Source organism: Antechinus flavipes, chromosome 1 (assembly GCF_016432865.1).
Source record: "Antechinus flavipes isolate AdamAnt ecotype Samford, QLD, Australia chromosome 1, AdamAnt_v2, whole genome shotgun sequence".
NCBI lineage: Eukaryota > Metazoa > Chordata > Mammalia > Dasyuromorphia > Dasyuridae > Antechinus > Antechinus flavipes.
In genome coordinates, this window is record NC_067398.1 from 663025961 (window position 1) to 663039800 (window position 13840).

Below are 13840 nucleotides of genomic sequence, written 5' to 3' on the forward strand. Positions count from 1 at the left end.
AGCACTCCTCCATCTGCAGGGCAGGCTCTGGACTTGCTGAGCCTGGCTCTATTTCCCTGGGGTCAGGCTTACCTGCCTCCCTGAGCCAGGAGGTTCAGAGACAGCCCAGATACTCTCGTGCAAGGTGGGAGGGCAGGTGAAGCTGGAGGCCCTGCCAAGCCCTATCATTGTTCTGTAATGAGACCTGCCCTTCTAAAGGCCAACCTTCCAGGGCTGTCTGGGCTGGGGCAGGTCAGCCCCAGAGGGATGGGGGTGACTTTCAGTGCCCTCTGAGGGGTCTGCCAGGATGCAGCCTAGAAAAAGCCCCCAAGGCTTTTGTGGGGCTCCTCAGGGAGCAGGGCCCAAGTGCCCTTGGGCAGAACCAGAGCCAAGATGGTCTCTTCCCTTTATCACCCTCCCCCCCTCCCATAAACCCACCAGACAGAGACCCACAAACAGATTGGAGCTGAGTTGATTTTTATTTTAAAAGTTGATTACTGTAGTCATAGCTGCTGCTTCCAGGAAGGCCAGCGGGTGGTAGAGGGAAGCTGTCTGGCTCCCTATACATGGGAGAGGGGTGGGCAAGGGGCAGACTGCAGAGGGGGGAAGTTCAAGGAAAGAACTTGGTTTTGAGGATCTCAGGGAGCCACTAAGGCTTCCGGAAATCCCAGGCCCCAGAGAGACTCTCCCCCCTCCTCCCCCCAACACCAAGCTGGGAGCCAGAGGGCTATCGGGAGGCAAGCTGAGTCAGCCAGTGTGAGAGACACAGACAGTGCAGCAGAGGGACTCCAGAGATGGAGCTGGCTCCCACGGGGTCAGGTTTGGGGGGCGCTGGGCTCTCTGTGTGAATTGGCTGCACATGCCGTGGGGCCTATCTGTGCGCAGAGGCTGTCATGGAAACCACCCATACACTGGACTGTGGGGTTGACCCATGGCACATGCTCCCTTGACCCTGCCCCACAAAAATTTAAAAGAGCTGATGGGGTGAGACATGAGCCCCAGAGAAGGCAGGAGGAGGCAGGAGGATCCAGCGGCTGGATCTCCGGCCCTAAGAAGGCACGGACAGGCCTCCCCAAAACCCATCAAGCACCTCTCCTCCCTCTTGCCCTGGGTTCTGACTCAGCTCTGGGGCTGGGCAGGCCCTGGAGGAGGTCCAGGGAGGCCCAAGGCTGAGCCCTGCCCAGTGATCTGGGAGAAAGGGGGATAAGGACTAGATTGCTGGGACTGATTCTTCCCCAGGATGGCTCTGGATCCACAGGGGCCTTCCTCTGGCCACCATTCACAAGTGCTCACTAAAGATGGACAGGAAAGAAATGGCCCATCAATATGAAGAGTTGAGGAGGAAGGTTCCCCCCCCCCCCCAGCCCTGCCAAGACCCCACCCTATATTGAGGGACTTCATTGAGCCCACCCATTGGATCTGGCTCCTTGGAACAGTTCCGGGTCTTGGGGGCAGGGAGCACCCTCTAGATAGTTCCATACTAGTCAGATAAGGCATTCTCTTCCCCATTGTCCCTACAGAACAGCCCCACGAAGATCCCCTGGGGAGCCTGCTCAGTTGGACCCCTACCTGGCTATCCGAGACAGGATCTCCTTGATGCGCACAATGAGCTTCTCATGCTGCAGGGGGTCCCTCTCGATGGCCCCATGTAGCTTGGCCATATAGAAGTCCAGGGTACTAAGCGTGGGGGTTTCCCCAGTGCCTGGTGGAGGGAAAGGGAAGCGAATGCCAGAGTCCCGGAGAGAATGAATCCCCTCCCCCCCGCTCCTCCATGGGTGTGTCTTAGCAGACAGAAGTGGAGGATTCCTCAAGAGGGACCCTGTACAAGGCATGGGATGGGCCGGGAGGCTCACCAGGCACAGGCAAGGAAGCAAAGCTGGCCGTAAGCGCCTGGCGGACGGCTCGGAGCTGCTGCTGCAGGGCCAGGGTCCGGCGCTCCTCCCTGGCAACCTCCTGCTCCAGCCGCTCCCGGGCACTGCTCATGCTTTGAGTGTGACGCTGAAGGACCGCGTTCTGCTCCTCAAAGGCCACGTTCATCTTCCTCAGACGCCGGAGCTCTGCTTCCCTGGCTGGAAGACGAGGAGCCCCCTCAGAACCACCTTAGAGGCCCCAGCCAAAAGCCCCCTCCAGGCCCAGCCAAACTTCCTTAATTCAAGGTCATGATCTAAACTCTCCGTCCCCCAAGGTCTGGCTCCGGGGCTACCTCCTAAAGGAAGCCCACCCGCATCTCTCCTCGAGCCCTGGGAAGCTGCCCTTCACTCACAAGACTGGCGCAGCCAGGGGCTCGGCTGATGACAAAGCAAGTGAAGGTTGCTAAGACACTTCACAGCTATTATTTCACTGATCCTTCAACCCCCAAGAGCACCTTAAACCAGATCAAGATCAAACTGGGAAATGTTTAAACAAAAATACCACACAGATGATCCATTTCTGTTTGTAAACACCGCTTACAACAACCCGGGGTGGCCTTATCCCCGTGTTACAGATGAGAAAACTGAGGCAACGAGAGGGTAAGCAGCCCACCTACAGTTGCATAGCTGGTAAATGACAGAGCCTGGGATGAAAGGCCTGATTCCAAGTCTCGCTCTCTTGCCCCAGAGAGGGGAAATGTTAACATTATCAATGCAAACCACTGACTATCCCTGAGAATCTACTCAGGATTCCTTCCTCTACTGACTGCCCGGTCTCAGTCAACAGGTGTTTACGCAGCTGCAGGCACAAAGAAAGGAAAAGCAAATGCAGGCCTGTTCCTGTCCTCAAGGAGCTTAAGGTCTAATGGGACCCTGGCCCCCTTCCCTTCTCGGCCCGGCACCCAGCCCAGCTCATAGTCAGCCCTTAAGTCCTGACACAGACTCCTGCTCCCTCAGCCCCGTTCGCTTCAGGCCTCCCGGGGCCATAGGCCCCTCTTCCTCCCTCCCTTCTCCTGAGGGACACTTCCCCTAATTCTCGCATTCTGTGTCTTTGCACAGGTAACCCTGTTCCTGGAAAAGTTCTCCCTCTTAAACCCATGGTTTGCTTCGAGATTCAGCTCACCTTCTTCAAAAGAACTTGACTGCTCCCCTCAGCCGGGGGGCTTCCTTCCCCCAGGAGGAACTATGCATTTTGTAGGTGCCCTTCCGTACTGATCTGTCAGAACGTGAGCAACTTGGGGGCAGGGCCATTTGTAATCCCAGAGCTCCATCGGGCACTTCATAAATTCCTGCTGACTCTCGGGTCAGTTTGTGAGCCCCGGTCTGGAGGCCCGGAAGTCGGCTCCGGTCTCCCTTGTCACCGGCACACAAAGCACTTCCCTCCTCACCCTCTGAGGGAGGGACTTACAAGACTTGTTACTGCTTTGTTAAAGAGGGGGAACGGGCTCTGTTCTGCTAGTGCGAGTGTCCTGGGTCACGGATGATGGGAGCGAGAGCCAGGGATGCTAAATGACTTGCATGCGGTCAGGGCCAGCTCATGTTAATGGCAGGGGGGAGGCCCTCGGTCTCAGCTCAGGACTGTCCTGTGCTGCACCGGCCTCACGCTCCCAGCCACAGACAGGTATTGTCGGACTCGGGCGGGCAGCGACAGTGGCAGAGTGCAGGCCCCCTGGTCGCAGGGCTCCTGGGTGCGGGGGGAAGGTCGGAGCCAGCCCTGCCTGACTGCTTTTGATCTGTTTCACTGAGTCTGGTCAGTTACCTCCTGCCAGCTGCCCCTCCCCCCCCCAGCCCACAGGCTTTGGGGGGGCCAGGCCAGAGCCAAAGAGGCCCTAGGCCCGACTCCCTCCTCCCCCCGTCCCCAGGAGGGGGAGGAGCGGCAGGCTCTCCCAGCAGGCCTCACCTTTGTTCTGGTCCAAGAATTCCTCGGTAAAGATGGGGACATCGAAGGTGGAGAAGCCGTCAAAGTCCCCGCCCTGGAGGTGGCAGAGGAAGGCAGCCTTACTGGCTGCCCAAGGGTCAGCACAGCTCTGCAGTGCCCCCTTCTGGCGACAGCTGCACCCGCCCTCCTCCCTGCAGGGAAACTTTCCAGACCCCCCGGACCCCAGACCTCCCTCCTGGGGAGCTCTCCCCCAGAGTTCTCGGGGCCCTACCCTGTGTCCATTCAGGAGAGTGTTCATGGCTGAAGCCCCTGCGTCCTCTAAAGGGAAAGGAGAAGCAGATGAGGGTCCCGCAGGGTGGGAAAGGGGATGGGGCCCACCCCACTGCACCCCCCACATATACACGGACCACACCCTAAACACACCCGCACACGCCCACAGGCCCACGCTCGTGCCCAAGCCATGCAGATACACACACACATGTCACACGCTCGTGCAGGCACACAGACACACTCACACACGTGCCCAACACACATGCAGATACACACGCACACGCCACACGCTCGTGCAGGCACACAGACACACACATGTGCCCAACACGCATGCAGATACACATGCACACGTCACACGCTCGTGCAGGCGCAGACCCCGGCACACACACCCCCCACTCACCTTTCTTGGCTTTCTTCTCCTGGAGCTTCTCGGCACACATCTTGTAGGCCTCGGACTGCTGGTATTCCCGGAGCTCCTTCATGTACTGCTGTTTCTCCCTCTCCGCCTCATCGAGATAGCGCTGGGGACAGGGATACAGACCAAGTGAGAGGGCGGCAGATGCAGGGGAGGGAAGGCGAGGGCCCCCCTGGGCTGGGTCCCCTTAGAAGCAAAGACCCCCAGCCGGGACTCCCTGCAGGAGGAGGACGTGGAGGCATCGACACTGAGGGAAATCTGGCTCTGGAATAAAGGGCCTGAGTCCTGGCCCGGTGGATGACCTTGGAGCACCCCCGGGTCTCTCCACCCTCAGTTTCCTGGTCTGTAAATGACCTGACTGTACAAAGCGGTCCCGCATCAGGAGCCAGGGATCTGAGGGAGACTCGCTGGAGAAATCTCCGCCCCCTCCAGAGGGCCCGGTGGCCTTGGAGGGCTCCTGGGGACGGCACGGCTGCCAGGGAGGGCTCCGAGGTCCCCACCTGCTTGTCCGTGGGTTGCAGCTTGCTCCACTCGGCCCCCAGCATCTTAGTGATCTCAGGGAAGGGCAGGTCTGGGTGCAAGGTTCGGATCTGCTCCCGCCGCTCATTCAGGAAGCGAACGTAGCCCGTGACGGGAGCCTTCGGCCCGTTGGGAAGAATCTTCTTCCTCTTTTTGCCCTTGGGCCAACCCCGCTTCTTCACAGGCTGGGGGGGACAGGCAGGGAGAGTGAACTGGGGAAACCAAAGGCAGGCCAAGCCAGGGCCCCTCCCCGGCCATCAGGCACTCACCTCCTCCTCCGAGGGGCCTTTCTCCAGGCCGCCGGCCCTGGGGCCTTCCACCTTCTCCTGCTTCACTGGCACCAGCCCGGGGAGGGCCCCTGGCTGGGGCTGTGCGGAGACCTTCCCATTGCCTGGCCTGCAATCCAAGCCACTCGTTCATCGGGGCTCCGACGGGCGTCCCGGGGCCCAGCCCACCTTCACTCACAGAGGGAACCCCAGGACCCAAGCAAGACCTGAGGGGCCAAGCAGGCAAACGCAGACCTGCTTTCAAGGAGCTTCAGTCTAATGGGGAAGGGGCCGCGGCTCCACCATGCACAAAGGAGACGCAGGCAGGGGGGCAGATGGTAAAGGGGGCGTTCAGACAGGAAGCTTGGCAGAGCCCCCACAGCCACAGGCAGAGCCCTCCGGAGACCCCTGCCTGAGGGTGTACATCACTCACACACACACACACACACACCACACACACACACACTCACACACACACATCACACACTCACACACACTCACACACACATCACACACTCACACTCACACACACACACATCACACACCACACACACACACACATCACACACACATCACACACTCACACACACTCACACACACATCACACACTCACACACACACACACACACACACACACACAGCAGGGCCCTCCGGAGACCCCCGCCCCACACAGACAGCAGAGCCTTATGAAGACCCCGGCCCCTGGGGTGTACCCCCCACCCAGACAAGGGCAAAGCCTTGTGGAGACCCGGCCCTGGGCAGCATCCTACAAATCCGCCAGCTGGCAGCGGCGCAGGTGTTACTCACAGGAAGCCTGGGACGAGTGGCTTGGGGCTCTGGGACATGGCCGACAGCCTTCTGGCGTCTCGGCCGTCGCCGGGGGGGTTCTCCCTGAACCTGAAAGACAAGAAAGCCCACCCGGGCAGGTGGTAGGGGAGCGGGAGAGGCTGCCCCAGCACGCGGGGAGCAGGGCCGGCCTCCTCAGTCTCCACTTCTGTAGAATGGTCCTCAGGGATACTCTTCCCAGACTGCTACTCCAGGCGCCCCGTGGGCCATCCAGAGCGCTTAGAGATCTAGCGTCTGGGGGCGGGGCTTGGGGGGCGGAGAGATGAAACTCCCCGCGGTTGGAGGAGGGGGAGGGGGACGGATCACACGGGATGAGAGTGAGGCACACACGGATCCTGGAGATTCCGCCGGATCCCCTCCAAGCCCAAAGCAGCGGGAGGGAGGGGAGGAACCCGGTGGATCCCTTTGTTGGGGGATCTCCTCCCCCCGACCCGGCGAGGGAATCCTGCCCGCCTCCCCGGCTCTCCCGGCTCCCCAGCCCCGACCGCCTCGTCCCCGAGCCCCCCGGGCCCACGATTGCCCCCGATCCCCGACTCCCGTGGCAGATTTTACCTCCCAAGCAAACTTTCTTGGATCTTCGGGTTCGGACTCTCAACCGCCCTTGGCCCCGCCTCTCGCCCCGCCTCTCCCGGGTCCAGCGCCGGTAGGGAAGGGGCCCCGCCCCCAACTCACGCTCCCATGCTAAGGAAGCGAGGCCGCGAGCTCTGGGATTGGGAGCGGTCTCGGGCGCGGGGCAGAACCATGTAAATAGCCCCGGAAAGCGGCTAAAGGATTGGTTACAAGAGGGCGGGGTTTCGGGCTGTCGGTGGAGCGTAAGGCTAAAAATGCGTCAAGTTTGGCTGCGCCGGATCAGATTCGGGCCAATCGGGGGAGAGTGCCTACTTGAGGGGCGGGTCTTCTTAAAGGGCAGGAGGCCGACCCGAACACTCCGGCCCCTCGCGTCCCCTCTTAAGAATCCCGCGTAACGGAACGAAGGCTTCCGGCCGAGAAGGCTGCTGGTCACCGTCTTGCCGCCGGGGGCCCGGATCTGTGTCTGAGGGCGAGAGACCTTGCTTTGAGATAGTCTGAATCCCGGCTCCTTCTGTCCGTAAAACGAGGCTTGATAAATGCTCACGTCCTTTCTGCTCTGAGAGCGAACCCCACAATCTCCTAATTGGGGGCGGGGAAGCATCTGGGCCTATTGGTCTGGAACATTTCCCTTCCTAATGTTCCCTGAGCGAGGGTCCGGCAGTCCGGCTTGAATACCTCCCATTTCCTTTCTCCCGAGCAATCCTTTGCACGTTTCGAGCTCTCCCTTATCCGTACTTCTTAAGGTCCTTGGAAGCGCTCTGTTTTGAATTGTTTGTGTCGCTGACTCCTTGCAGAGTATCTTCCAAAAAGTACTTTTTAATAAATAAATTTATGAATTTACTATAAATTTTATATATTATAAATTATTTATAGATAAATAAATTTATAAATAAATGAAGCATTTTTAATAAAGCATTATGTAGGGATTGATGAGGATTATGTAGCAAATTTATAGCCAAAATTTATCACATCAACAAGCATATATTAAGCCAGGTGCTGTGATAGGTTCAAGGAATTACCGTCCCCCCCCCCCCCAAAAAAAAAAAAAAAAAAAGGCAAAAAAAATCCTCCAGGAGTTCGCAATCAAATAAAGAAATACCTATGATGCTCCGGCTATGGTACCAGTTTCTAAAGCAAAACAAACCAGCAAAAGATAAAATGCAAAAGTGAAGTTATCCTCGCCTTCCAGGAATAAAGGAGAAGACAAGCTATCCAAAGGTAAGTAACTTCACATAGGCAAAATAGAAGCACAATGTGTTGGGAGACCAAGAACTACTGGAAGAATCTTGCCTTGAAGAGAACCAGAGGTTCCAAGATGCCTGGAGGAAAGCATCGTGTAGTCAGAATAAACTTATTAAGCACCTGCAGGACCCAGAGGATAAAAATACAGTCTAGTAGGAGACAGTACACAAAAGTGGAGTCCGGTAAGTACAAGCAGCAATCTGTGGCTGAAAGGGGCTGCAGAAGAGGAGGGGAAATAGAGGTGATGGAGTGGTCCACAGGGGACTATGGTGAGTCCTGGGAACTCATGGCCCTGTTCTCCCTTCAGAGTATCCAATCAAAGGAACGGAGGGTTCCGGCGAGATATGAGTATTAAGCAGATTCCATCTGGTAGAATAGTAAGATTTCCCACTTGGAACGTGAGTTAAGAAAAGGGGACAGATAAAAGAAATGTTGAGAAGGAATCAACAAAATTTGGTAATTCAGTGAAAGAGGGAGACGGTGAATGAGTAAAAAGTCCAAGATAACCAGAGGATAACCTCTGGTTATCAGCATGACAGGGAAAATGATGATACATTAGACACAATAAGGAAGTTAGGGAGCAAATTCACTACATTCCTGGTCAGCCTATGAAGAAACAGAAGAAAGAGGAGGAGGAAGAAGAAGAAGGAAGAAGAAAAAGAAGAACAATAAGAACAAGAAAAGTCAAAAGTCAAAGTTCCTACATCCAAAGCCTCCAAGAAAAATAAGAATTGAACTCTGGCCATGGAAGAGCTCAAATAGAATTTTGAATTTTAAAAATCAAGGAAAAATTAGGAGAAACATTGAGAGTGGTGCAAAAAGAAATACAAAAAACTAATGAGGAGAACAATGCTTTAAAAAGCAAAATTGGCCAGTTGGGAAAGGAGGTACAAAAGCTCACTGAGGAAAATAAATCCTTAAAAATTAGATTTGAGTAAATGGAAGCTAATGACTATGGGAAATCAAAATACAAAGCAAAACCAAAAAAAAAAAAGGTGGGGGGGGAGGAGAATGTGAAATATCTCATTGGAAATACAACTGACCAGGAAAATAGATCCAGGAGAGATAATTTTAAAAAATTATTGGTCTACCTGATAATAGCTAAACATAGGGGATAATGAGATCACTTTGAGACTATAGAAAAGATAGAAGAGAGGACCTCAAATAGATCCCAATTTTTGGTAGCACCTCTGGTTGGCAGAGAATCTACAAAAAGATCTAAGAAAGATCAGATTAATTGGATATAAAGAGAAGCATGAGGAAAACCCAGAAAGAAGAGAATTCATAAGCTTGTCAACATTCAATTTTGCAGAGAGGTCAAGAAGGAAAGAATTTAAGAAAAGTTCATCAGATTTAGCAATAAAGGGCTTGTTGATGGTCTTACAAAAAGCAGTTTCATGGAAGGGCAAGTAGAAGGTTAAAAAGTGGAGTCCAATAAGTACAAGCCACATTTTCTAGAGTTTAAACTATATTCTACCTAGAATGATGGCCGAGGATTAAGTGCAGGAAGTCTTTCAAGGATGGGAAAGATGAAAGATCTGGAAAGCAAGCTTTAGCTACTGCCTCTCCATGACTATGGCCAGGACCTCTTGCCATTTCTTCCTTGTCTCTCGATGATTTATTGGAATGAAATGAAGTTACCAGGGGGAGTTGAGGAGAGAAATGATATGGAACACCATTGGAATGGTATCTACAACAGCCAGTCCATTCTCACTCACTGTGACTTAATTACTGTCTTTAGCAAAGTGAAGTCAGGGATTATCTTTTGCCTTTTTTTGGGGGGGGAAGAGAGTATCTCCAATTCTTTGTATGCTGTCTAGAACATAGTAGGCACTTATAAAATGTTTATTGATTGAACTAACACCCTGATACAAGAAATGTCTTTCTCCTCCCAAGGAGGTCCCCACTTTCCATAGAAAGAAAGAACCAAAATCTCAAACAAAGACTCAGATCCATAATATCAGCTTGTTATTGGAGTTTCCCAATCAAAACCCCTACACTTGACATGAAATGAGTCAAGTTTAAATTTGGTTTTGTCATTTCCACCCACTAACCCTCTGAAACCAAACCAAACAAGTCTCATCTCTTCCATTTCTCAGTTCCTCAAATACAACAGCTATTGTAAGTCCCCCAATTGCCCCCCCAGTTCCTTTTCTAGACTAATGTGACACTATCTTCATCATCCCGGTCATACTTGTCTCTCTAGTCCTGTTTTAAACATAGTGCCTCTATTGAACATATTATTCCATATTTGGTCAAGGATTATCACCTCCCTAGTGCCAATTATGATCAAATTAGCTTTTTAGGGATGCTCTAACAGGTTCTTGTTGAACTTGTAGTTCATACCAGAAGATAAACAGTAAGGTCCTTTAAAAAGCCTACTCAGCAGAACCAGGAGAACATTAAACACAGTAATAGCAAGATTGTGTGATGTTCAACTATGACACTTAGCTCTTCTCAGCAATACAATGATCCAAGATAATTCCAATAGATTTGGGATGGAAAATGCCATATAAATCCAGAGAAAGAATTATGGACGCTGAATACAGATAGAAACATTCTATTTTCACCTTTTGCTTTGTTTCTTTCTCATGGTTTTTCCCTTTTGATTTCATTTTTCTTTCATAACATGACTTAAATGGAAATATATTTAAAATGATTATACATATATAACCTACATCAGATTGTTTGCTGTCTTGGGGAAGAGGAAGGGAAGGAAAGGAGGGAGGAAAAAATTTTGAAACTCAAAATGTTACAAAAGTGAGTGTTGAAAACTAGCTTTATATGTAATTGGAAAAAAAATGAAATACTATAAAAGTTTTTAAAAAGATGATTGTAACATTTCTTCATTGTTTTATCTGGTAAGATTGTGAGACTTGCTATTTCACGTGGTTATATCCCATGTTTCATCTCTGCTGGTGATATAGTCTAAGATTCTGTAATGCTTAAAGCTGAGAGGTGCAAGATTCAGAGGCAGAAAAACTAGCTTTATACCAGCTTAAAAAGAGTAAGTCTACAAATCACCTTTCAATTAAGAAAGTAAATTCCACCTACATTTATTTAGCTGTATTAAAGTCATGTCTTCACTTAGAAATAGGAAAAGTCTGGGTTTTCAGACCACAGGAGAAATTTATAAAAAGGAAAACAAAGTTTGAATACCTAGTAATTTTCAGAGAAGCAAATCCCCCTCCTTAGTGTATTTACCTTGAATGTAAATTCTAGAGAGGAGGAGAGCTACCAGGCTGAGAATGAAATTACTCTTTCCACATTTTGGGAGTTAAGGTCATGACACCATCTTTGATCTGGAAAATCCGAGCAAAGGTTTTTGACCTTCTTTTCATATCAGATAAGTCTGAGTTATGGCATTAAAAGACCAAATGTGTTGATATTATACAATACTATACATATATTTTATGCACTTCTGAGCTTCTAAACGTTTTCTGTTCTCTGTTGGCTTTCATGTGTCATCTGCAGCTTCTGCAAAACTCTCAAAAAATTCCTATTAAATTTTGTGTGTCATCACAAGATATATTGAAACAATGATAAGAAAGTCTTATGTGGAAGGAAAAACTATACTTCACAGCCCTAGTTTATTTGTCTTTTAGGTGATAATTTAAAGTACTAAAGCCTTGGTCCAAGAAAAACTAAGCTGAATGGTTTCTAGGTAGAATCAAAATCTGGAAATCTGAGGAAAACAAACCTTGTCAAGCTTGCCTGGTGAATTGAAAGCCTACTGGGCTTGGAATCTGGAGAGGCTTCATGAAGTATTAGATAGAGAAGTGATCTTAAACCCTGGAACACTGGGGATTCAAGTCTGTTCTCTGAGATAATTCCCTTGACATAACGACTGTGTGACCCTGGCCAAATCACTGGCCTTTCAGTGTAAATAGCAAGAAAATTTCAGAAAAAATATCCTGAAAACTGGAGGCTATAATAGACCCAGGGAATTTTTGTTCCTGGTGCTATATTTGACAATTTTTCTCAATAACTCTATTAAACAGTTTCTTTAAGCTAAAGTCACATATCTAAATTTCCAAGGCCAAATTAGATATGGAACAACAAGAGATTTGGATGGAATCTCTATTTATGTGATGAAGCTTTTAATCTCCTACCCTTAAATATACTTGAAAGACTGTCACATGCCTTACTCTTTTTCTGAGGACATTTGTTCTTTTCATTATGGTGAAAGTAGCTGTTGTTCAGAATTTCACTGATTCTATCAACGTATAATCCATGGATAACAAGAAAATGCACAGTTTACTGAAGCCTGGAACAGCCTACAATTTGATGCACTCTAATCTGTTTGGAGGTTTGGTATTTACAAGAAGTATATGTATGCACAATTTGCTTATACAGCAGTGACATAGGGGAGTTATTTTTTTAAATGATCCATCTCTACACTTTGAAGAAGATGAAAATCATGTTATTCAGTACCAATATTAACGCTCGTCTATTTTTACTATAAGTTCTGGTCAGGACTGATGGCAGAGCCATCAGAGTTGAGATAATTCTCATAACTCAGTCCCAGTGGAATTGATGAACTGGATTGAATCAGACTCCCCCAAGAGGGCTGTATTTGCTGAAAACATGCAATTGCTAGCCAGAATCCAACCTTTACCAGCGCTCACACTATAAAGACAAGGGATTGAGAGAGGAAACGGAAGGAAAGAAAGAGGTTCATTAGATGTATACAAAGATATCTTCTGAGAAAGTGGACTGATAAGGGTTCATGGTAAATTAATTTCCCCTGTAGTTCAATACTGCAAGGCTAATAAACATTCTAGAAACTTACATAAGTGTTGATATTTTTAAAAGTATTTTACATAAACTGTCTTCTTTTTTGTCTAGCTTTTTCCACTGGTGTTCATCATGTTGAGTGTAAACAAGTTTCTAACAATGACCTGGAAATTTAATGTTTAAGCTGTTTCTGAACAGGAAGGAACAGTGAGTCTGATTAGGATTGGTAACAGACATAGTGGTGACAGTGGCAGTTTCCAAACCTCTCAGCCCACAGACAACTGGTCAGAAGGAGATTACAGGGGTCCCTTTGCTGACACTAGGGGCAGGACTCTTTCATTGCCCATACTCGGGTCTAGGTCAAAGTTTTAGTTTCTTTTCTCTCTAATAGGTCATTAAATTCCTCTAAGTCCAATACTGAAATGTTTATAAGCAAATCTAGAAATATAACAATATACCTGCTAAAGAAATTTTTGATAATTACTGTTAAAATATGCTGTACATTTAGTTAAATCAAGGTGGCTAATGAGATGAACTTTCATGACTGCTCTGTGCACCAATGACAGACGATTTTAAGGTCATCCCTTTGTAGTTGTTATAAGGTACATTAGCAAAGGGATTAATATAGAGATGTCACATGTTCAAATAATTTTTAGCAAATATCCATTAAGCACCATTCAGAATCTTTCTACACTTTCATGTTGAGCACAAAAGGATAATGAACTTTTATGAAAACTTATTTATATCAATACTTGACAGTGGCTGGATTATTAAATTGTACACCCCAAACTTCTGAATTATTTCTTTCCTGTACCTTTTACTAGGGTTAAAATAGTTTAACATAACGCAGTAATAAAAATTTTAATCATTATCAAAACTTTGATTATTCCAGTGATGATATGTGCCTGTTGCAGTTGACAGTAGGTTTTCATTAAGTACTTTACAATAGTTGAAAATCAAGCATACAATAAGATGCTCTGTCAGACTGTGGGATTCAGATTTAAATCATTAGCCCTACTTCCAGATATTTGAGTAAAACCCCAAAGAACATCACAGGACAATCTCCTAGATGTCACCTGAACTTCAGAACTTGAGTCAGAGCCTTCCCTTAATCCTGAAACTTATAGATTCCCCTTTTGGAAAGTCTTCCTTTTTATCATTTGAGGTTACTACTGGGCATCAGCTATCTCTCTTTTCACCCCTTGGT

At 49.0% G+C, this 13840-nt stretch overlaps 1 protein-coding gene across 1 annotated transcript; it reads right to left on the minus strand.

Annotated features, from left to right (window-relative positions):
* Positions 1-439: 439 nt before the first annotated feature.
* HMG20B (high mobility group 20B) lies at positions 440-7428 on the minus strand. The gene is made up of 10 exons (XM_051971974.1): positions 6637-7428; positions 6046-6135; positions 5242-5368; positions 4954-5157; positions 4439-4559; positions 4040-4086; positions 3790-3862; positions 1833-2048; positions 1549-1681; positions 440-1271 (listed from the first exon to the last, which is right to left on the minus strand). Exons 2-10 carry the CDS (start codon positions 6081-6083, stop codon positions 1259-1261), a joined length of 972 nt encoding a protein of 323 aa, XP_051827934.1. The 5' UTR covers positions 6084-6135; positions 6637-7428; the 3' UTR covers positions 440-1258.
* Between the last annotated feature and the right edge of the window lie 6412 nt (positions 7429-13840).

Coding starts and splice junctions, on each gene's coding strand:
- HMG20B (XM_051971974.1), bottom strand. CDS start 6,083: ATGTCCCAGAGCCCCAAGCCACTCGTCCCAGGCTTCCT. Junction 4,087..4,438: donor GGAGAAGAAAGCCAAGAAAG/GTGAGTGGGGGG, acceptor CTTTCCCTTTAG/AGGACGCAGGGGCTTCAGCC. Junction 3,863..4,039: donor CTCTCCTGAATGGACACAGG/GTAGGGCCCCGA, acceptor TGCCACCTCCAG/GGCGGGGACTTTGACGGCTT.